Here is a 25,338-nt window from a genome sequence, read left to right on the forward strand (position 1 = left end):
CTAATGAGTCCTATGGTAGTAGCAGATCTATGGTGTTTGTATCTGTGGTGCTCTCACTTCACCGCCTCAAAGGAGCTAAACTTACAGACAGTGGATCACCTGGGAAGGGTTAGGATAGAAGCAATCCTTGCTGATAGCTGCCTTGACCCTTTAAAATCCAACCCGAATCTCTCTCCGCTGAGGACAGTAGACCCCATTCCCTACTTTCTGTGACAAGCACAGGAGTTTGCGTGAAGGAGCTTTTCCTTTCAGGTCGCATCTAGGGCGAAGGCTTCTGTTTTTGTTCAGCACCTCTCTTGCATGGGAGCTCCTGGCAGTGGCTTCTTTTGCCGCAAAGCATCCTTTTCCTCTCAGCTTTGGCAATTTAGGAAGAACTGATGCTCCCAGGGGAGGTGGATGAGGGGAGAGCGCCAGGAATGGGAACGCATCCATCAGGAGTCCCTGCGTCTCCCTTCTCCCCACTTCCACTCGCGTCGCCACAAATCCCCTCCCCCAAGCTCTCAGCACATAGCACTTGTGATATGTGTAACTGGGGGCGCGGGGGTGCGGGGTATTCACCCTCCGTACAAAAGATGCATCAAAGCGCAGACTCCCCTAAGCCATACCCAGAGGCACCTGGCACCTGCCCCGATTCGCTGCAATTGGAAGCGGATGGCTTGGGTACTAAATTATTAATTTATTTATTTCCCTTGCTCCCCCGCCCGCACTCCAACCCGCAGAGCAGAAGCCGCGGTCGCGTTGCTCCCCAACCCCCCAACCTCCGCCCGCACCTCTCAGGAGTCTCGCACTTGTAACCGGCCGTCGCCTCCCGGCCCCTGGCGGTCGCGACGCACTCCCACTCGTGGCCGGGCTGGCGCGGCCGTGGGTCCTGGCGGCGGGGGAGGCGGGGGGGGAGGTGGCGGGTGACAGATGTACTCCTCTGACAGCTCTCAGTATCAGCCCAGTGGCTCCCTGCCATTGGCTCAGTGCGATGGACCGGCAACGCCGCGCACTATAATAACACTCATGCCTGCCAGCGGCAGCGACTGCGAGTGCGGGCGCCCGGCGCGGGGGATGCTGCGGCCGCTGCCACTGCCGCGCGGGCGGCTCCCGCTGCCGGGCTGCGCCCTACCACGCGGGCTCTGACCGCTCCCGCCCGGTCCCGCCCAGCCCGGTCCCGCTTGTGGCTGCATCCTCCCCTGGGGCTCTTTGTCCCGGTTCCTATCTCCAGGCAAGCACTGCGCCGGAGCCCAGGCGAGCGCGGCTGGCATGCGGAGGCGGCAGGGCGCGCACCGCAACCGGGCATAAGGAACCCTCGTGCCCGCCGCCAGCGCACGGTCGGCCGATTGCCCTGCCGCTATCCCCAGCCCACCCTCCCGGCCCCGGCTGCGGCTGCCGGCGCGGGTGTGTGGAAGCGGCGGCTGCGGAGGAGAGGCGGCGGCTGCCCCATGGAGTGTTACTACATTGTCATCAGCTCCACGCATCTCAGCAACGGACACTTTCGCAACATCAAGGGAGTTTTCCGGGGCCCTCTCAGCAAGAACGGGAACAAAACTCTGGTAATCTCTCTCTGTCTCTCTGCGTGTCTCTGTCTCTATTTGTCTCTCATCTAATAGAGCATATCAGGAGGAATGAGTTGACTGATGGGTTTGGGAGCTTTCGAGTTGTTGTTTGGAAAGATTTCATTTATTCTATTTATTTATCTGATGGGCGTGGGATGAGAATCGGGTGTAGAAAAAAAGGAATCTTAGGAAAGCTCTGCATGAAGGTTTTCCTGACACTTCATGAAGCTCTCTGTCAACCACACGCCACAGTGTTGAAGATTATCAATCTCTCTCTTTTTCAGTAGGACCTCCTAAAAATAGAAAGGAGCCCTAACCCCAAGTGATCCTGTGACATCTTTCAGTTTAGGAAGCTTGAAGGTGAACGGAGGTCTGGGTTGTCTGTTGGAAAAGCGAGCCATGTGGCCGGTGGCTTAGGACAAGTGGCTGGATTGAGTGAGGGTCTCAGAACGAGTTTATTTCTTGGCCCTTGGCTTTTCACTGAAGGACTGACAGGAAACTTCTCTCCAGAGAAGTTGTCTGTACAAAGAAAAGCAGAATATTCCCGTCAGCCTACTACTTTCAGCTTGTCACTCTTTAGACTTGAGGGATATGGGTGGAAGGTGATCACTGTGTCAGAAGTACAGACAGTAGGAAACATGTTAGAAAACAAAACCCACACAGCTGTAACCACTGACGAGCACAGTTTGTCCTTCAGCACCCAGCAGGAAAAGCACTCTTGGTGGAAGATACGCTGAGCAGAGAGGGAGAGAGAGAGAGAAAGAGAGAAAGAGAGAAAGAGAGAAAGAGAGAGAGAGAGAGAGAGAGAGAGAGAGAGAGAGAGAGAGAGAGAGAGAGAGAGGAGTAGCTTCTCCAAATCCTATCATCCACCTAGCCCTTACAGAACCCAACTCGCATGGTCAGGAGAAGTCCATACTTCTCCAAAGGAAGAGAGCAGCAACATGGAATTCTTTTAGTATGAGTGCTGAGAGTCCAGCCAAAGTCACTTGGTGAACGTGTAAGACTTTCTGAAGTCTGTGCCCACCGGCAGACTTCGCCCTAGATTTCTCCTAGTATTCATCTGAAAGGATAGAGTAATTCAAGGACACAGGTAGCTGGAAAGCAAATGCAGTTTTCTCAATCTCAGACTCTTTATATGTTTCAAAGTGCACATACATTAATTAAGAATTCCCTAAGATTCTTTTTCGAGAATGAAAAGTTCTCACTTGAAGTTTCAGTGGATTGAGACTCCCACAGGGTGCATTTGATGTACTCTTTGATGTCTTTATTGTTAAGGATGTGTTTATAGGCTCTTTTTGTTGCAAAAAGAGCGTATGCTTCGGACTTCTTTAGTTGAGACCTGTAGGGTAGTCAGAGTCTAAAAAGAATTATTGAAACTGGGCTCTCAGAGAAGTCAGCTAGCTCACATTTTAAAGAGAAAAAGCTCTTTCTTCAACATTATACATTAAACTGAGTTTAATTTAAGGGCAACCAAAAGAACTAGACAAGGGAGATGTTAGAATAGCCAAGAGTTCGCAGAAAAAAATGAGCAGTTATCTACCAGCCCTGAACTTGTTACACTGCTGTGTATTGTGCTTCTTCAGTTTCCTTGGGATTTCCAGTGACTAGATTTGCTAGGGATGGCTTGTTTGCTGTGTACTTGAAGTTAATGAATTCTTCATCACTCATGTTGACAAAGAGCAGGTTAAATAAGAGTTTTGCCTGTGTAACCTCATGATTAAAATGAGCACATTAAAATCAGTCACCTAAATGAAATGGATAAATCAAAATATATGTAGATGTCAGAAGCAATAAGCAGGAAGATACACTATTAAATAAAGCTCATAATGTTTCTTATGACTATAATGACTGAAACTTGTAGGGGTGTTCATGACAGTCCTTCCAGACTTTTATAAGCTGTCCTGTTTGAATTTATTGTGTGTGTTTCTGTGTGTGTATTTGTGTGTGTGTGTTTGTTTGTGTGTGTGTGTGTTTGTGTGTGTGTTTGAGTGTGTGTGTGTACTTCATGACTTAAATGTTTCCATTTGTAGTCAACTCTACTTAATACATGTATATGTGTCCTAAATGCTTTTTAATGAGTTTTTAATGAGTTGTCATAAGAAAAATGGGATATATGCTTATTCTTAAGGATAATTAGAGAGTCTAGTTATATTGATAAGGAATTATCCTAATTAACAAAGTCTTGTTCAACTTACATAATGATATGTTCTTGTCAGCATCTAGAATTCTTTGAGCACTACTATTTGCTGTATTTTTCAATTAAAAATACTTTGTCTAGAAATTTAAGAAATATGAAGCATAAATATTAGCCTAAGCTTGGCATATACCATGCAATGAAAAATTTCAAGTAAAAGTTTATATATTTCAGGCTGTCTGCTTAAATGTTTTAGTCTTTAAGTTAATAAATTGTTGTACAATACATTAAATCCTGCATTCATAAATCAATAACATAGAACTTTTATACTCTTTTATATTTTAATTCCTTATATAGAATTTCACCCCTAATATAAAGGAATTAGAAGGATGTCCATGTTTTAGTTCAAGAAGATACAACTTAAAGCTATTCACAGAAAAAATTAAATTTCCCCCAAGAAATTATTTTCAGTGACCAGTTGGATAATGAGTATTTCTTAATTTCTTCAAATTTCTGATTTAATAAAAGTTATTATACAACTTACACTTATTTTGAGATTAATTTACCATATAGAGCTTTTAATATGTTGTGCTATTACAAATAAAAAGTTACTTGCAATATGTCCAACTTATACAGATTTCAGTGTCATCGGTTTGTTGCTTCTGTCCTATATACAATAAAGCACATATATTAATGAATTTAATGGTGACTATGAGGAAGTCCAATCAAGAAATTAACTTCTTTTCCTACTAAACCTGTGACTTCCTATATAAAAAATGGCAGCTCTCCTGTAGTACTCAGATCTCGATGAGAAGGTATGGTTGTGCATGTATATATACATCTATCTGTACCCCACTGTAATGCCAGCATTTCACAATCTTGAACCTATTCATGAAATTTTCCAAATTAGCAATTTTAATACATTCAAAAGCCTCCATTTATATCATGTCTTGAAAACAAAGAATAGCAAAGTGGTTACTTGTTTCTGTTACAGACTACATCATCATCTTTTGATATAACTTAATTTCATGGAATGAGAAATTAATCTTTTATTACTGACACAAATTATTGTGGGTAAAGTTTAGGATCTTAAATAAACTTTTTGATCTAAGCGGTCTGTTTCCAATTAGTTTGCCCTAGAAACTACTTTTTGAATAAAGTCTTTGTTAATAGAATTTTGCAATTTATACACAGAAATTATTTGACCTATTTATATATTTTAAATGTTTTAATATATAATTAGATATGCAATATATTTACATGTAATTTCAATATGATGTATGAGTTTTAATGTTAGGAATCATAATTTCACTTAAGAAACTATTGTGTCATGTTTAGTTGAAACCATTTTACTTTTCCTCTTGTTTCTAAGTGCAAGGAAATAATGCTAAATTAAAATTAAAAAAATAATTTAGATGTATTCTTATCCAAGTGGATAAGCATCCCTAACTTTACATCAAGGTCTTAGTTCTGTAGGATGACCACCATTTTTGATATGGGAAGTCCCCAGATCAGTAAGAAAAGAAGTTAATTTATTGATTGGTCTTCAGCTATTACTATTTAGTTTTTTCAAGTGCACTGCGATGCTTCAAAGCACTGGCTTTCTAGAGGCATGCCAAACAGTCAGTGTGTAATGTTCCTGTTCATTTTGATCCTGCTTTAAACTTTCTTCCCATTTTTGACATATTTTTATGCTTCCTGTAACTCAGGATGTTTACCTATGTATTAATTTTAAAGTACAAAATATATTTTTATTTCATTTGTAGGTGTGTATATTAGAAGTGCAAAAATTTAGGTTGACCTTGACATACACCGTGCAGTCTTTTGTCATTTAAACATAAATTAACTTCCATGTAATTCACTTACTTTCCCTGTATCTCCTAGAGATTATGACCGAAGGGTTTCATTGACTCACTGAAACCTATTGTGGGTGCATCTTATGGCTTTAGGACTGAAGATACAAATTGCTGAGTTGGTGACATTGAAAAATTAGCATTGATAGATTACTATCTGTGAAAGAGTTCATGGGTGAGGTTGGAGTCAGGCAGTAGAGTAGCATGTCCATAGACATCAGCTTCATGAACATGCTCCTACATGTGGTGATTACATGTTCATGAAAGTATATTGTAAAAGCACGCATTCAGTATTAATGACTGTGTTGGGTCTTACTTCTCTGAGAGAAATGTTCCATTTACTCTGTGGCATTATTTTAGTAAAACTTTATAGCATGCACATCTTTGGAGATATTCAAATGAGACACCACTAATAATGAAAAGCTTATTATCATGACTCAAACAAATGTGTGAGCTACTTTCAAGAGGACATGCTGCCATTAAATAGTTAAACGGCTCAGTAACTACGTAATTTGAGTAGTTACTTAGAATTTTGTCTCTACTCCTCAGACATGCACCAATATTTTGTGCGTTGATGAGGGTGCCAATTGCATTTTAATTTAAAATTCAGGAAAGCCTAGTCCAACAATTTAATCAGGTTTTATATTGGAACCACCTTTTATTTATATTTATATTATTTATATTTATTGGGGCAGTTTTTAGAATAAAGTATTTTTAACTTCAATATCAATTAGAAATTATATTATTATATTATTATAATATTATATTAATATTATATTATATTATATTATTAATTATTATATTTATATTATATAATTATTATAATTAATTATTATATTATATTATATTATTATATTAATATTATATTATATTATATTAATATAAATTATATTATATTATATTTCTAGTTTATCACTTCTACACTGCTTTTTGTTTCTTTCATTATTTTGAGACAGAGATTTTCTTTTTTTTATTTTATTTTATTTTATTTTTTTAACTTGAGTATTTCTTATTTACATTTCGAGTGTTATTCCCTTTCCCGGTTTCCGGGCCAACATCCCCCTAATCCCTCCCCTCCCCTTCTTTATGGGTGTTCCCCTCCCCACCCTCCCCCCATTGCCGCCCTCCCCCCAACAATCTAGTTCACTGGGGGTTCAGTCTTAGCAGGACCCAGGGCTTCCCCTTCCACTGGTGCTCTTACTAGGATATTCAATGCTACCTATGAGGTCAGAGTCCAGGGTCAGTCCATGTATAGTCTTTAGGTAGTGGCTTAGTCCCTGGAAGCTCTGGTTGCTTGGCATTGTTGTACATATGGGGTCTCGAGCCCCTTCAAGCTCTTCCAGTTCTTTCTCTGATTCCTTCAACGGGGGTCCTGTTCTCAGATTAGTGGTTTGCTGCTGGCATTCGCCTCTGTATTTGCTGTATTCTGGCTGTGTCTCTCAGGAGAGATCTACATCCGGCTCCTGTCAGCCTGCACTTCTTTGCTTCATCCATCTTGTCTAATTGGGTGGCTGTATATGTATGGGCCACATGTGGGGGGCAGTCTCTGAATGGGTGTTCCTTCAGTCTCCTTAATCATTGCCTCTCTATTCCCTGCCAAGGGTATTCTTGTTCCCCTTTTAAAGAAGGAGTGAAGCATTCGCATTTCGGTCATCCCTTTTGAGTTTCATGTGTTCTAGGCATCTAGGGTAATTCAGACAGAGATTTTCTATGTAGCATTGTTTGTCCTAGAATTTTCTCTGTAGAACAGTTTGTCCTTGACCTCTGAGATCTGTTTTTATTGCTGGGTAGGGTTTCTTTATTATTATTATTATCATCATCATCATTATTAATTATTATTATACATTTTATTTGTTTATATTTCAAATGATATGCCCTTTCCCTGTTACCCCTCCACTAATCCATCATCCTATCCCCTCCCCCCTCCTCTGTGCCTCTATGATGGTGCTCCTCCACCCATTCACCTACTCCTGCCTCACCCCTCCAGAATACCCCTATGCTACTTTTTAATATTACCTTCTCAAATAATGACCACATTTAACTCTATACCACCTATAAAAGTTTCCTATGGAGATATAAAAATTAATTTTCTGTTTCTGTGTGCATCCTACCTTGGACCAAATCTAAGGAAGCCTACAATCTTAACATCACTTGAAGAACATTCATAATTTCTTCCCTCTTCAGTTGTCGCATTTGGTTGGATTGGTTGGCAGGAATACCTACATCAGATATGTTAGGCAGCGTCATAATAAGAAGCATATACGCAACACAGGATGATACACTCCACATTGACAGTAACACATTTTACCTGAGAATATAGCTCAATGGTACATAACAAAGCTAACAGTCATGAAGTTTTGGACTTAATTTCCAACATAAAAAACAATAAAATAAAATAAAAACATTTTCAGTTAGGCTGCCAGTTCTTTAGGTATTTTCTTATTGTTTCTAGTCTTTTCAAAATTAACTCTAGATGCAGTTTTATGTAGTTATTCTTCAACATAATTTGAGTGAACCTGAAACACCTAGTTTATTTAGGTGGAGACCAGTTTACTATTAACCTTACTGTAGATAGAAGAAACTGAAATTTAAAATAAATTCTGAAGATGCTACTACATTGTGATAGTTTCCTCTAGTGAACTATGGATGGAAGGTAGTCTAGTGAAGAATGGTGTGCTCCGGGAGTTCGACAAATTGCTTCAAAGAGTTTAACAATTATAATCTCTGGTGTACTTTAACTTAAATTTAGGAAGGGATTATATGTTTCTGTCTATCACATTTTATGGTGCCAACCACAAAGAATATAATTAAAGGATAATTTTGTTAGATTTTTCTTTTTGAAAATTCTATCTTAAAATCATTTAATGTATTTCTTTTGATTCTAAAAGGAAGCCTTGCATCCAAAGCAACAAAACAACAACAAAACAACAACAACAACAACAACAACAACAAGCCAAATGCTTATACTGTATAATGTCTTTCTGATGGTGTTTGTAACTGGCAAGGTTTCATTAATTTTTATAAATGCATTGTTCTATACTTTCCAGCACAATGTAGGACAAAGTGGGGGTAATAAATAATTAATACTCTTAATCTTAGTTGTTAAAGTAAATGTTGTCCATTACCAGATGTACTATTCTGAACTCTTAATAATGGCTTGGCATCTTTGGAAGAAAGGTACAGACTTTCCTCAATGTAAGTACTGTTCATATACCAAATGTTTGCAGTAGTAGAGCTGTGCTTCAGTTGTTAGCAGTCTTAGTAAATGAGCTATGTAGAATTCAATGCACTTATCGCCCAAATGCTAATCATATTGTAGTAGTTAATTCTGTAAATACAGTTAACTTCTACGCTATTAATTTAAAGTATTTTTTATTAAATTATTTTATTTATTTACATTCCAAATGTTGCTCCTTGCCAGTCCCCCATGCCCGAGTTCTTTATCCCACTCCCCTTCTGAGAGGGCGCTCCTCTACCCACCCAGACATTGATTTAGCTTATAGAAGCTCGCTTCATACTGTTTGTTGATAGTATTTCAGATCAAACACTGATGATTCTTATATACTTTATGATTTCTTGGTCTGTTCCTGCTCATTTCTAGTCCACCATCTATTTCCAGATTTCCAACAGCCCATGCACTGTAACTACAGGACTAATTCCTTCATATTAATCTTGTGTGTATTGACGCATGCACTCTGCTATGCACAAAGAAGTCTACCATTTCTTTGAATTAAATTACGTGAATAACTCTGATTTACAAAACCTCAGCTCATAAAATGTTTTTCAATAGGGCAAACAAAATATGCAAATACAAAGGTGATAGTTGGATGAAAGAGGATGTAGGTGAGTTGATGTTGGCTCTAGAGGTTAAATCAAGAGCTGATTTTGACTCTTTCTGCTATTTATAATAAAGCTTATGATAATTATTTTAAATATATGAACATCCCATTTCTTACTACTATAGTATACCCTGTTATCATTGTGCAAAACATAATCCTTACTCTCTGTTGTATTCCAACAGCCAATGGCACAAGCACTTCTTGAGGTAACATATTAAGGCTAACTATAAATGAAAGAAAAATTATACTTAACCTTTAGTAGGGTATAACACTTGGGTAGCATAAGGGTTTTTCATAAGTATGTTTTAAATAGAATTGCTTAAAATAAAGATTTTCCATCTTTCAAAGTAAGTAATCTTTATGAAAACAAAGAATTGTGGTGATGCCCAGCAGCCGAAGGATACCAGGAACACAGTTGTAGTGGAAGGATGTTGGTCAGCCATATTTGTTTTTACAAGGTAAAATTTATTGTGGGAGACATGTGAACTCTTATGAAGAGATCTCAAGACTTTTACTGTGATTAGAGTCTGTTTAGTATTTTTCATGTTGATGGAAAATAGAACAGACTAGGAAAAACAAGTTTATTTTATTTGTGGGTGAGTTTATATAGTAATAAAAACAATGGTTTTGCTTACTTCTGTGATGAGATAGGACTAAGTGGCAGTCTAAATTATCTTAAAAATCAATGTATTCCTAGAGTGAAACCTTTGATGTTAGCCTGACTTCTTAACCTAGACAAGCTCCTAGGTAGAAACTTCAATTTTGAGTTTCCGATAAGACAAGGAATGCATGATCACAGAGAGAAGAGTAAGAGGAGAGGTTGATCAGAGTCCAGGAACCCAGACAAGGATCAAGGGCAATAGAGGAATGTGAATTCATGGTAGCTCTTTAGGAATGTAAGAGTCAAGGAAAAGTACTAGAAAGTGTCACTGTGGAATGGTGGAAATATTTGCCTCCCCACCCACATTCATACACTGTCACATTTATAGATGACTTTAGGAGTTGAAACATTCTCCTATAAAGCCAGAATAGTGATGTTTTCAATATAGACTTTAAAGTGGAATAAAAGTCAAAGTGTCAGTTGAGTAAGAAATGGGAAATTTTTGAGACTTATTGATAATAGACCATGGGCCAACAGTTTTAAGTCCTATGAAAGTATAGTGAATTATATTGGAAGTCATAGTCAAGATAGGGAATGAAAGCTAGGAAGTGAGGGAGATGTGGAGAATTCTGGATTTTTTTTTTGTTTCTTTGACCTTTAAAAATATGTTTTGTAATTAAGATGTAATTATATAATTTTCTCTATTAGCTCCCCCCCTCCAACTACTCCCATGTCTCCCAGTTCTGTCTTACCTTGATAGACTCATATCTTGATTATTATTTTCACATATATAATTATATAGTCATAATCATACAAATGTATAAATACAACCTGTTGAATCTATTATTGTTTGTACACACACAATATCATGTCTGATGACTTTGTATTGGATAACCAATCAGGAAGCTCATCTCTAGAAGACTAAGTCTCCAAATTCTAGCAGGTATGAGTACCTGTTGTCTATAGGTGCAAACCCATGAAATTTCCTCTTTCTGAATTAGTGTTTCTATTGTTGTTGTCCTTGTTCAGGCCTTGCTTCGGCAGTCATTTCTAGGCGACATAGTCTCAACACCAACTTCCTGTTCCTCTGGCTCTTACAACCCTCCTGTTGTCTCTTCTTCAATGCTCCCTGAGGAGCCTTAAGTGTTCGCTGACAAGCCTTAAACCCAAGAGCTGTGTTGTATATGTGTTCCTTTGAGTGGACTCCCCCTGGTCCAATCTATGGATGTTTGTTTCTGTACAGTTGTAGTTTTCTGTAATTTGCAAAAAAAAAAAAATGCTTCTTCTGTGGGGAGTGCACTTACCCGTGGGCATAAGAATAAGGTTCAGAATGTAGTCAGAAACTAGGCTGGTCTAGTATAGTGCCAATATAAATTCTCTTCTACAATCTACGGTATCATTAGCTCCAGGTAGTTGTTTAGAGGTGTCCAGTACCAGACCTCATTTTCCTGCTACTGAGGGCGCTTAAGTTTGATTACACAGCTATTGCTTCCCAGCAACATATGAGTGCTACTGTTTTACCTTTGTGTATATCCTGTCATACTAGTCATTATTGTGGGCCATAGGCTTCACAGCTGGATTAAAAAGAAATGGTTTCTTCCCTGTCTTGGCAGCTTGCATAGTACGTCCTGGTACTATGGAAGTTATACCACAAGAAGAAATTATTTATCCTATATTCAACTCAAATCATTTTAGTTCTGTGATCTAAGTGTGAGGTTTTTTAGCTAGAGGGGCTTACTTTCAACCTCAAAAAGGCAATCAAGTGAACCAGCAAAACTCTACATTTTTGAGAGTCAGTTGAACAATCCTGACCAGCATCTTGAGCAGATAATTTATTATGCCTAGTGCTGTGGTTTTTGTTACATGTACATTGTGAAGCATTGTCAGCCCCAAGTGGCATGGTTTCCTTTAAACTATACATATGTATACCTATTACTTTAATTTATTGTAGATAATTTAGATAAATATGAAAGGACATGAATCCTTGAGGATTTATCAAACTTTAGTTTTGTCTATCTTTTCTCCTTCTCCTAATCCCCTCTTCCCTTCTCCTCTTCTTCTTCTTCTTCTTCTTCTTCTTCTTCTTCTTCTTCTTCTTCTTCTTCTTCTTCTTCTTCTTCTTCTTCTCCTCCTCCTCCTCCTCCTCCTCCTCCTCCTCCTCCTCCTCCTCTTCTCCCTCCTCCTCCTCCTCCTTCTCTTTTTTCTTTCTTCTCCTTCTTCTTCTGTACTGACCTCCAACTCCTTGCTTATGAGAGTTCGCCTCCACATTTTCCTTCCCCCTTCATATCTCATGAATTTCTTGTGACAATCAGTGTAATTTAAGGTCTACTTAGGCTAAGCTTTGGTAAGCCTGTAGTAGAGAGCAGAGGTGTTAGGATGGGGGAGGGTGACAAACAGGAGTCTTGTCAGAAGCTTCCAGAGTCTCTGTGCTTACTTTTTCTCTTCTCGTGAAGCTAACTCATGTATGATTTCTTAGCTTCTCAGAGCTTTGCTGGACCCTGTTGTATTATTCTGAAAACAATTTCTATTCTGGCTACAAAGATTGACTTTCCAAATTTAGTTGCTTAGGATTCAAATTATTAACGATGACAAGTTCATTCATAGTCCATATTGTTTTAAGCTGCATCAATGATTGATTATAAACTTGTTAGCCTAAGTAACCAATATTTGTTATCTGGAGAACACAAGGCTGAGAATTCCCAGATGAAAATGCTGAGCACTGTTGGTGTGGTGAGGGCTTTTGTTTTGCAACATTTGTGTGCTCACATAGTTCAAAGTGGAGAGAAACGTGAGCTTATCTAACTCACTTATCTTAACTTACCTTAACTAACACATACCCGGGATGTGAAAGATTCATGATTGCAACCACTACTCCTAAAAAAATAAACTTTCTAATGGCATCACATTGATAGGAGTTCAATAAATGCATTTTGGGGACAAATGACAATCCATACTGTAGTATTTAGTATGTAGTGTTTCTCAGGCAAGGAATCTAAAAACATAGAAGTCTACTTTAGAAACTATTTGATATCATGAGTTTGGCCATGTACCTTACAAAGTGTATTAAAAGCCGAGACTTTGAATAAATTATTGGGAAGGATTTAAAAAGTAATAAATGTTTCCTGAGTAAGTGTGTGTGTGTGTGTGTGTGTGTGTGTTCTCTTACCAGCGAGAAGGGAAGGGGGTTAAATACGAAGCTTTCCACTGTTTAATGAAAATGTTACAGAATAATTCCAGAAGTGCCCTTGGACAGGCCAAGGTCAATGGTAACTGTGGTGTTCTGAATATGCTTGTCCTAAGAAGTGGCATGATTAGAATGTGTTGGCATGTTGGAGTAGGTATGGCCTTGTTGGAGTAGTGGTGGCCTTGTTGGAGGAAGTGTTTCAATGTTGGGGTGGGCTTTGAGATCCTCCTCCTACAGGCCGGGACAATTGGCTCCTGGCTTCCTTTGGATGAAGATGTAGAACTCTTAGCTCCTCTGTCACAATGCCTGTCTGGATACTGCTTCCAGCCATGATGAAAACGAACTGAACCTCAGAATCAGTAAGCCAGCCCCAATGAAATGTTGTCCTTTATATCAGCTGCCTTGGTCATGGTGTCTTTTCACAACAATAAAATTCTACGACACACTTCTTACATATATGTATATATCAATAATGCATGAAACATCCCAGTTTGCATGGATTTTAGACTAAATATTTTGGAGATAAATAAGAACTCTAAGGAAACTTTCAGATATCAGTCATTTCTTTAATTCATAAAGTTTATTAAACCATTCAAAGCTAACTGCTTAGGAAAATGCTTGGGGTTTCTTTTGCCGTCTTCAGTGGTTTCTGTGTCCATGGTGGAAAGTCTTCAATGTCTCATCACTGAAGTTCTGATGTTACAAAATTAATATTTACACTAGGGGGCGGCATAACATTTCATCTTGCTTCACGTTTCAAACAATAAATATCCCCAAATTAATAAATATGTCAAAAATAATTATTACAGTTTTAATAGTTAAAAGTCATACTAAAATTTCATTATAAAAAGATGATAAAGATGTTATGTGTTTATTATATATTTTATTCCAGTGCTTACCCCCAGGTTAATTTATGACAATTCTCTAGCTTAGTTACACATATTATATATAGTAAAATCATGATAACATGGAGTGTGTGTCAGAAAACCATTGTCTTAGTTTTGAAAGTGTCAGTTTTGCATCTTGAAGTTAAAGTTTGTGGGTTCTTCCTAGTATTTTCTATATAGTGGCTTTATAATCTTCAATGGCATATTTTAATTTTAATTAATTTATCATTTAATTCCATTGAAATTTGCATGGACTGCTCAATTATTCAAAGTTAGAGCAGCATAATGACTGTCATTTTTGAAAGAAAAACAGCTAAAATATGAGAGAACATGTGAAATTATGAAATTCCTTCCTTTTGTCCTACCGTCTCCCCAAGAACCTACAGAATCAGTGATGTCTCTTCTATTTTTATTAGCATGTATTTCTATAGAAAATGACAAGTTTCATTAACTTTTATGCATCCATTACATGTTTAATTTTTCATCATCAAAAATAATAAAGGAAAAATATATGAAAATATTTGTGAGTGAATAGTTTTAGCATTTGCCAACCATTCCTCTAACAGGAGGAATTAACCTTTCTTGAAAGAAAGGGGGTGATTACATACAATCACATCGGTGCAATTCTACTGCTAATCACTGTGCAATTATTGATGCAGCATAAAGGAGACATTTTACAGATTATCACTTAGAAGAATGGATACTATGAAGCCAGCTGTCATTAAGACACCCGAGAGACTAGTTTACATGTAGGCTGATAGTAACAGCACCTCAGAAATGCACACTGTTATTTACTTCCCTTGCCATGTCCTATAGGATGATATGAAAACTAATTGTCTTACTAGACAGGGAAGGGGAAGTAAATGGCAATGATACATAAAGGTAAATTGATTATCTTTGCTATAATACCTAACATACTTTAATGACAATAGATAATGTGAGAATGTTGTTTACTTGTTATATGTAATCACTCTAATTAAAATACTACATCGACAATTCAATTCACATATGCTTTATAACCCACTGATAGTTTGAATGACCATCTTCTTTTGTCTGTTTCCTAAGTCAATTTTGGATGATGTGCTTTCACAGGTTCCAGGGAAGACAGACAGGCACAGGTACACTCTGAGAAAAAAGTCTTTTTCATTTCTTCCTGTTTTCCCTCTTGCCTTCTAGATGTTAACCCTTTCCTCCTACTCATGTTTCCACCTTACGCTTACCTCATTATAGAAGGAAGTGCTGTTTTTCTGTCAGCCTTTAAATGTAATGTTTTCCTCAGGAAATCCATAGAATTCTAGAAAACCTTGGCCAAGGCCACTGTGAAAGCATTCTTTACTGAAAACAAGAAATCAAAACAAAAAAAAGGAAATTTTTAATTAATCTAGCAGACAAAGCTTCACAGTGGTCATGATTCAAGAAATTAGAAGGAATGAGGATGGGTGTGGAGGAAAGGAAAAAGATAGAAGGAGACAGCAAAGGGATTGAAGGGGGAGAAGGGGAAAGCCTATTTAAGAGGAATGCCAGGTTTTCTGAGAGCTGTATTAGCTTAAATAACAGGATGACTACATGTCAGGTTTACCCAGCACCATGCCAGTTTATGCTGTGATGCTGCATGTTTGTTAATGGCATTGTTCTTAAACCTCGTAATTATTCTCATTTAAATGATAACCTACACAGACACTTGCTAATTCTAGAAGTAGCCACAAGGGCAGAAACGTATTCTCTATGCTGGTTAGAATTCTTTTGGGTTTCAGCAAAGATACCATCTGTAAAGCATGTCTTCACAATACTCAATTATTTTGTCAGCAACCTTAAAGTTAGTAATAGAGAGTAAAATAGTTAATATGATTGTTGCCTCCTTCTTTCTAGCAATCTAGTTTACTCACATGGTGGAGAAGGGCTATTCTGTGACAGGACACGATGACACAGTCAATTGAAGATTCTCAAAGGAAATTTCAGAGTTGTTGGGAGAAAAAGGAGGCCACAGAGTGTCTTATCACCAGCCACAGCTCAGCAGAATCAAGCTAGCTAGCAGCAGAATTTTGGTAAAGTAAAATATATGTTGGTTTCTTAAGCCCAATTCAATAAGGTGATATTAGAGTCTGCCCATTTTCTAATAAACTTTCAATCAGTGTGCTTTTTGTTTTATTTGGTGAACTTTTGTTTTGTTTTGTTTTAATTGAAAATATATGGCTGGAGTTAGCACAAATACACAAATTGATATTTTCCAACACGTTCTGGGTTGATATATTGTTTTTACAATGTCTCCCATAGTTTCGTGATGCCTGTCTTTTTGTTTTTCCATAATAAAAGTGAGTAGGCTTTAGATAGAGGTTTTATTTCGAGTTTAAACTACATAATATAAATCCTTTACTTTTTGTGGTTTCTGATTCTTTTTATATAATTAAGAATAATTAAATTATTTATATTTTACACTAGACCAAATGTTTTTAGTAATATTTAATAATTATATTTAATTAATACTGAAATGTCCTCAAATGAATGGGCAAATTGAGTGAAATTAGTGCTTTAAGAGTAAAGGAAAAAGGTGAATAATAGGTAGAGAAGTGTTAGCTTATCTTTAGTACATCAGAACTGTTCATTTTTAATTATTTTTACTTTTGGAGATTATAATTCCATCATTTTTCTTATCACTTTCCTCCATCCCAACTCTCCAAAATACCACTCCATGTTCTCCTTTTAATTCATGACCTCTTTTACATCAACTATTGTTACATTACACGCATAGCTACATGAACATACCATCCCTGTATTGATAAACACAACTTGCTCAGTCCACACAATGTTACTAGTGTGTACATTTTAGAAGGCTGATCATTTGATATTGGATTACCAGTTGGGGTGCTCTTCCCTTGGGAAGGCTATTTCTCAGGTTTCTCAGCATGCTTTGGTTACCTGCAGATTTCTGTGTAGGGTTGATGCCTCTGGGTTTCCCCTATCCACATTAGCATGTCTACTCTTGTCCTTGTTCAGAAAATGGTTTGGCATTCATGCTAATGGTAAGACTTTATGGGTATAGCTTTGGCATTATTCTGGCTTCTGGCTTTCAACACTCCTGCCAGCTTCTTTTCCACAATGATCCTTGAGTCTAAAGTGGAGGGACTGCATTGTAAATGCAACCACTGGAAAGGCTCCACAGCCTTGCATTTTGATCAGATGTAGTTTCCTGTAATGATCTCAGACTGTGGCAAAGAGCAGCTTTCTTATTAGGGTGGAGGACTACCCTAATTTATAGCTGTGTTTAAAGTCAAATAATAATGTACTCAGAGGCTATGCTGGCTATAAAGCTTGGCAGTTGACTTACGTTTACAGACAATAAAAATGTTTTCTGCAATAGTACTTGTTCTTCTGACTTCCCAGAACATATGGATGAATATGTACCTTTCATTTAAACTTGAGAAACCAAATTAGAATAGAGTAGGTGGTTAAGGAAACCCAAGAAATTAATGAGAGAAAAGTGACCAGAAAAAAGGGGCGGGGCACAGATAGCCTGGAAGCAACAAGCAGCTTATTCGATGCACTTCGGAAGCACTAGTCAAACCTAGATGGTGGCCTTTGCTTTCTGGGTGTCCTGAAAATGTGTGCTGTACCTCACTATTGAATTTTAATACCTGTGGGTACAGTTCAGGAATCCATTTTTTTCTAAAGGTAGGCATGTGACTTTGCTTTTCTGGGATAATATTCATCTGACTTGGATTCAATGGCGTCTTTCCAGAAGTCGTTTAGATGTCAGGCATTCTTATTTCGTGTGAGAAATGAAGTCCTGCTCTGCCCATCACTCACCTGACAGCACCACAATGGTTGCCTTTCAGAGGCAGAAGAAATAAGTTGTTTTTTTGTTACTTAAAAAAGAAGAAAACCAGGAAAACGTTTAGTTAGAATAAAAAAAAAGATTTTAGAACATAATAGTCTAATGTTCACAGAGAGGATGGAAATACAAAACTTCACTTTAAAGGAGAAAAAAGATAGCTGTTAAGTACAACCTTCACAGAAAACATCAGTTAACTTGGTCAATTTCCTTTCAAAAACCTTTGAGTATTATAGCTTGTATAGAAATTAGATATAGCATATTTGATATCATTCCATACATTTCCATGTATAGTAATTGAGATTAATATCAAAGGAATTAGTAGATAAGCTGAGAAAAGCATCATGTAATTTAATAGAAACAAATATATGGAAGTGAATAGTTTTATGAAATATAATTCTAGTTATTTTTTAAATGAAAAGCATACTAAAGTTTGGTCATTGAAAGCATAAATTTATTAAAAAATGGCAAAACAAATATATGCCAATTATATTCTTGTAACTATAACACATTCACATCAGAATTTGCTGCTGGTGTTGTTTCCATGAATGAAACCACCTTTCTTCATTCTTATGGGTTTTGTTTGTAGTTAGTTTTATTGGGATTGATTCCGTAATGAAGGTCCTGTGATTGGTTCGGTTACTTATCAAAAACTTTGACTTATGTCTACCTAAAGAATTATACCTTACTTATTTTCAAGTCTCAATAATCCCATTATTTTCTTCCTATGTTAAGCACTTACCGTGTGCCATATTGAATGCTAAAGACTACGGGTAATACCACAAGAACTATTTAACTTATTTTTATAAAAACTGTTACATAAATAAGAAAACTTAAATACTCTGGATTAGGTCATCTTCACTCTAACTACATTTTTTAAAATGGTTACTACAGCAAGTGCATACAACAACTCAAGAGTACTTTGATCAGGACAAATGTACATCCATGCCCATTCTATCTGTAAGAGTTTGCTGTTTTTGTTTGGTGAACCCGAGTTCTGAGCTTTGATGGGCTTTGATGTTGGTTGGCAAGCACTCAGCCACTGAGCTAGATCCCTACCATCATCCTATTTCCTAGCTCAGTGTAGAAAAAAACATAACATAAATTCTCACAGCTTGGGAAACATGGATATCAAAAAACTACAGATTGAGAATCAGGAAACTTACAAATGTATCGTGTATCACTCTGCAATATGATTTTGTATGCAAATGATTTTATTTCTTTTATCTTAAAATTTAATTTTATTATCATTTATGTCTCTGTATATATTTTTATATGTGTTCATTGTACGCTAAGATGTACATGTGATAAGCGAATGCCAGCAGCAAACCACTGAATTGAGAACAGGACCCCCGTTGAAGGAATCTGAGAAAGGTCTAGAAGAGCTTGAAGGGGCTTGAGACCTCATATGAACAACAATGCCAACCAATCAGAGCTTCCAGGGACTAAGCCACTACCCAAAGACTATGCATGAACTGACCCTGGGCTCCAACCTCATAGGTAGCAATGAATAGCCTAGTAAGAGCACCAGTGGAAGGGGAAGGCCTTGGTCCTGTCAAGACTGAAACCCCAGTGAACGTGATGGTTGGGGGGAGGGCGGTAATGGGGGAGGATGGGGAGGGGAACACCCATAGAGAAGGGGGGGAGGGGGCTAGGGGGATGTTGGCCCAGAAACCAGGAAAGGGAATAGCAATTGAAATGTAAATAAGAAATACTCAAGTTAATAAAGATAACAAAAAAAATGTACATGTGAGCATATGCCTATAGAGGCCAATAGCTGATGTTATTGAGTCTTACTCTAGTGCTCTCAAACTTATCATCATCGTCATTGTCATCATCATTGTCGTCATCATTACCACCTTCATCATACTTATGGGTGTTCTCCTGCATGCATGTCTGTGCATGACCTATAGGACCTGTCTGCAGAGTCCAGAAGAGAATCTGGGAACATTCTATAGAGTGAAAAACAGTTGAGATGTGTCTTGTGGATTCTGGAGGTTGGACCTATGGCCCCTGTAAGAGGAGCTAGTGCTCTAAGCAATTGAGTCACCTGTCCAACTTCTCCTTATTTTTTGAGACAAGATCTCTCGCTGAACCTGGGGCTTACAGATATTTAAGAAAAAAATGCTGGCCAGCAGCCCCAGGGTTTCCCTTGTCTCTGACTTCCTGGGATATCAGGAGAACATCGTTGTGCCTGACTTATACTAATGGGGGGCGGGGTCTGAACTTGGATCCCCATGTTTAAGTTATACATGCTTTATGGAGTGAGTCATCTTTCCAATTTCCTTATTGATATTTTTTCCAGTTTTGAGCATTCCAGTCTATAGAGTTAATTAAATAGGAAGTCTTGCCCATTCGCTAGCTCACCGAGTTCTTCAAACACATTATCATGTTTCTTTTACTTTTTAAGCACAATTAATTGAACAGAAGCTAAAGAAGATTAAGCGAAGCGCCAAATAATATGCTTCCTGTGCATTACGCATTGTACCAAGACAGAAAATGCATTATTAAGTAAAAGACAATAAAAATTTAGTAAAAATTATAGTTTAAAATATTTTCTCAGTACTTGCAACTCACTTTGAAATTTTTTTTCTCAGCATTTTTTATTCCTGGTGTTTGCAATTTTCACTTTACTAACTATTAAGAGTAATAAATGTTCATACACCAAAGCAGATAAGGAATTACCTCCACAGTGTTCACAGCTGCAAGTATACCAGTTTCTGGAACGTTATTGAGTTTTTCACTCAGAGGAATGAGATAGCAGCAGCTGCCCATTTCCCGATCACTGGGCTTTGCCCTCCATGTGGCAGAAGGCTGCGTTTCATACCCAGGCACTTCACAATGTACAGGTTATCAGCCTATCTTTCTCAGAAGATTATTTTCAGAGAGAACATGAGAACATAGTGGACCCAAAACCACTTAATACATATTTGGTGAATACCGGTGCTCCCAAATATATTTCTCCTAATTGCTGGCTGTGCTGCAGAGGAAAGGGAGAAAGAATGCCAGTAGCAGAGATGAGAACAGCACACAGGAATATGGAGGCAGACATTGGGAGGGGTCTTATGAGCATCCCTTCCTAGCAATTGTAAAGAGATTTTCCAGTATTTATGTTATCATCAATTAATTCCAAGACTAATGGGATCAAAATATAGACTGTAAATATAGATGCTTCCATTTTATTTTTTCTTTTAAAACTATTTTATTAATTTAAGTTTTTATATTATAATATAATTATAAAAATTCCCCTATTTCTTTGCTTCCTCCAAGTGCCCCCTGTTCACTTCCTCTTCAAATATGTGGGCTCTTTTTCTTCAACTGTTCTGCTGATTGTAAGAGTTAGAGGTGGCAGTTGCTCCAGTGAACTAACGCGATCCAGATACAACAGGACATAAACGCATATGAGACTCTGACAGCAAATGTAAGACCAGCATTACATAGTAATGTAAATGCTGATAATGTAAATGACTTATCTTGCTGCTGATAATATTATGAAGTTTATTAGGCATTTGATTAGAAGTTCAAACAAGACAAAATGCTAGCTGGGGGAACAGGAAGAAGAATCCCATGTCCCATACCTGAAAACAAAAAGCTACTTACAACCGATACCTACTGGTAAAGTGAAAATTGGTTTTTCCAATGGTGTTTCGGTGGGTATCTCAATGACACTTGAGGGCAGGCCACACACCTAAGAGTTACTCTCCAAAAAAGAGCAGACTCAGTGTGTGTGTGTGTGTGTGTGTGTGTGTGTGTGTGTGTGTGTGTGTATGTGTGTGTGTGTATGCTTACACTTTGCATTTGCTATTTTGTCATACTGTATTTTTCTAATTTTAGGTTTTTTTAAATTTAAACAAAGTAAAATATTTTTAGGGAAACAGAGACAATGCTAAGTGGAGTGCACAGCGAATTTAGGATTATGTTGAAGGAATTTGGGGAGGGAGAGAATGGCTAAAATATATTGTATAAAAACATTTTAAGTTATAATAAAAATCTCGGTTTGATTTAAAGTGACTTAACCAGTGATCAGCTGATGTGATATTGTCATCTTCGCTCGTGGTTGATTACTTATCGGGATAGACACTCTGTTTGTAATTTTTTATTGGTTATTTTGTTTATTTACATTTCAAATGATATCCTCCTTCCTGATTTTCCCTCCTAAAACACTCTTACATCTTTCTCCTCCAAGGTCTGTTGAAAGTCATGCTCAAGGCCAGTCAGCCTTTACTGTAAGTGGACCCACAGACAAAGAGAGAGATAATTTGAAGGGGAGACAGAAATATCCAGTGGAATAATAGATGCAATGAATACCCCTTAGAAGAGGCTTAGCTTTGGATGGGATTAAAGAGAAATATAGTGTTTGCTTCATTGATTTCATTTAATGTAAAGATAGATGACCTAGTGGTTAAATTTAAAAAAGAGAAAAATGTCCCGTGTGCGACCTCTTGCCAGCAAGAAAACACGCGGGGACATACGGATCCTTGCTACAACCAAACTTTTATTGAAATCTTAAGGAGAAGCCCCGCGCGCCGGCATGGCGCGGTTTATATACACCATAGCGCGCCGCATCCACACCTGATTGGTCGCTTACCCATGATCTTAATAGGCATGCCCCGGAGTGGGCAAAGACCTGGCACGAAGGCACTCTTGCACATGCGCACACAGTTAACTTCCTGAAAGGAAGTCGGCTGGCGCGGCGGAGGCCAGCGCCATCTTGTCTAGCTCGGCCTTCCACGTGGGGCGCAGTGGAAGCCAGCACCACTAGTGGTGGCGAATGTTATTGCGGCCGTCTACATCTCCCCCTTATTATTTTATTTATTAATAACAGTAAATTATTGTCTAGGCTGGTCTAGGTCCCTGCAGTTACGTCCATCTGCTGTGGCTCCTCTCTTAGGTCGTTCCTCTATGTCACAGCCTTATCCGTCGAAGGGTAACCCTATCGCCACCAGGCCCCGTGTCTTAGATTGGTCTGTGCATGAGGAAAGTTGCCCATCTCTGGATACCACAGTGCTGTGTGACAGTAACTGATAATGACCTAGGGCGAACTCTAAAAAGAGGCCAGCCAGAAGGTGAGTTAGTGGGGAGATCATGATCACCCTATCGCGTGCAATGAGGAAACCTCAGCAATGTAGAAGGGCTGATCAAAGAATCATTGAGTCTCTCTCATCCCAGTGCAATGGATCCACAGATCCATGGGGTGCAAGAGCAGAGAACTCAGATACCGACTAATATTTGAACATAGATAACCAAATTTTAGGGGAGGCCCCTTGTTCAAATGGCCACAAGTGCTTGAGTGATAACAGCCTTGTCACGTTTCTGTTGATATCTGAGTTTGCAAACCAACCATAGCATGAGCACTAATCCACAGCATAGGGCTGCACCAAACAGAGCCACCCCCACCCATTCTTAGAAGTACTAGGAATCCAAATCCAAAGAGGCAGTGTGAGGGCTAGAGGTAGTTTCCGAGGGATCCATCCGGGAGTCATTTCTAGGCGTCAGAATTCTCCGTGTCAGTCGTTCCGGTAGCCAGAATGGGTTGTCTTCTTCCTGTGGGAAAACACAAACCGCTCCCCTGGATCTTATTAAAATAGGATCCAGGCCTTTCCATAGACCAGTCAAAACATCTTTCCATTTTACCATCTCTTTTGGTCTATCAGGCTCTGAATAGTGACGATCAGCCGCAGTATGGCCTTGGGCATCAAGATTTAAAAAATTAAGGGTGAAGAGTACCATGGAAACAGCTACTCTTGGTACTGAGGGTAGAGCCTCCTCGACTCCCCCTTTTTGTTTAATTAAATAGGATTTGAGAGTGCGATGGGCCGTTCTACAATGCCCTGTCCCTGAGGATTATACAGAAGACCAGTCAGATGAATCACCTCCATCTGGTGGCAGAATTGTTGAAATTTTTGAGAAGTATAAGCTGGTCCATTGTCTGTCTTAAGGAATTTGGGTTTACCCCAAGCGCTCCATGCCTCGAGGCAATGTTGAATTGCATGCGAGGCCTTTTCTCCTGTTAGAGGTGTAGCAAACATAATGCCAGTGCATGTATCAATAGAAACATGCAGATACTGAAGTTTTCCAAAAGAAGTGATATGAGTAACATCCATTTGCCAGACCTGTATCGGTCAGATTCCTTGTGGGTTAACTCCCACATGTGGTACAGGCAGGAATTGACAACAATTTTGACACTGGGTAACTATCTCCCTAGCTTCTTTTCTAGTCAAAGCAAATCAGCGGCATAAAGTTTCAGCCATCACATGAAATTGTCTGTGAAATTCTTTTGTTACATCTAATTGAGGGGACAAGGCAACTGCAATCACTCTTGTAGCTTTGTCCGCTAGGTCATTTCCGCGGGACCTTGGCCCAGGAAGGCCCGAGTGAGCTCTAATATGTGTTATGAATACAGGGGGTCTCCTGCTGAGAAGGGTAGATTGAATTTGTTGAAAAATTTGAGGAAGTTTGCTGGAAGGCCTGATCAATCCAGCCACCTCAAGAACCTTAACTGCATTAACCACATAAGAGGAATCTGACACAATGTTAAGCGGGCCTGGGAAGGTCTCGAGGACCTCTAGCACCACTAAACATTCCACAACTTGAGGTGAGGTTTCATTATACTGCTTAGATACTACCTTATCATTGACCACATAAGCACCTATACCAGTTTTTGACCCATCTGTATACACTACAACCCCATCAACAAGTGGTTTCTGAGACATTATGTGTGGGAACACAATGGCTTGGCTTAAAGCAAATTGTAGGATCGGGTGTTTTGGATAATGATTATCAATCTGTCCAGCAAAGGAAGTGACTAACACTGCCCAAGCATTTGAGGTAGCAGCTAATGTTTGAACCTGAATGGCTGTATATGGTACTATCAAGGTTTTGGGTTCTTTCCCGAAATGAGTAATAGCTGCCTTCAACCCGCGGAGTGCAAGCTGAGCAACCGCATCGGGATACCAGTCAATAATCTTAGCAGGAGATGCATTGGGATGGATCCATAAAAAAGGCCCGTCCTGCCACAAGACAGCTGTTGGCAATTGCATAGTTTTGAAAACACACAAATCAAAAGGCTTGGTCTCATCAATGCGCTGCAATTGAGCATCCTGTAAGGCCTTTTCTACAACTTGTAAGGCCTGGTTTGCGGCTGGCATCAATGCTCTCGGAGAGGAGATATGAGAGTCCCCTTCCAAAATATCAAATAAAGGTTTTAACTCAGCAGAGGAAATCTTTAAAAATGGTCTCAGCCAATTTATATCTCCCAATAATTTTTGGAAATCATTTAAGGTATGTAAATGATCTCTGCGAATCTCTAATTTCTGGGGAACTATTTTTTCAGGATAAATGACTGATCCCAGAAATGAGCCAATTTCTGCAATTTGAACCTTTTCTGCAGCAACTTGTAGTCCCCATTGTCCCAATGTTTTGATTAAGATGGGATATGAGGTCTGTAAGGTTGTTAAATCTTTATCACAC

The 25,338-nt window shown here is 38.6% G+C and overlaps 1 protein-coding gene across 1 annotated transcript in view; it reads left to right on the forward strand.

The window, feature by feature from the left end:
- Window positions 1–556: 556 nt before the first annotated feature.
- The window catches only part of Zfp804a (zinc finger protein 804A), a 230,377-nt gene continuing 205,595 nt past the window's right edge, over window positions 557–25,338 (forward strand). Inside the window, exon 1 of the mRNA XM_008761996.4 lies at window positions 557–1,538. Coding sequence (XP_008760218.2) covers window positions 1,428–1,538 — 111 coding nt within the window. The 5' untranslated portion in view covers window positions 557–1,427. The remainder of the gene's footprint in view (window positions 1,539–25,338) is intronic.

Source organism: Rattus norvegicus, chromosome 3 (genome assembly GCF_036323735.1).
Source record: "Rattus norvegicus strain BN/NHsdMcwi chromosome 3, GRCr8, whole genome shotgun sequence".
NCBI lineage: Eukaryota > Metazoa > Chordata > Mammalia > Rodentia > Muridae > Rattus > Rattus norvegicus.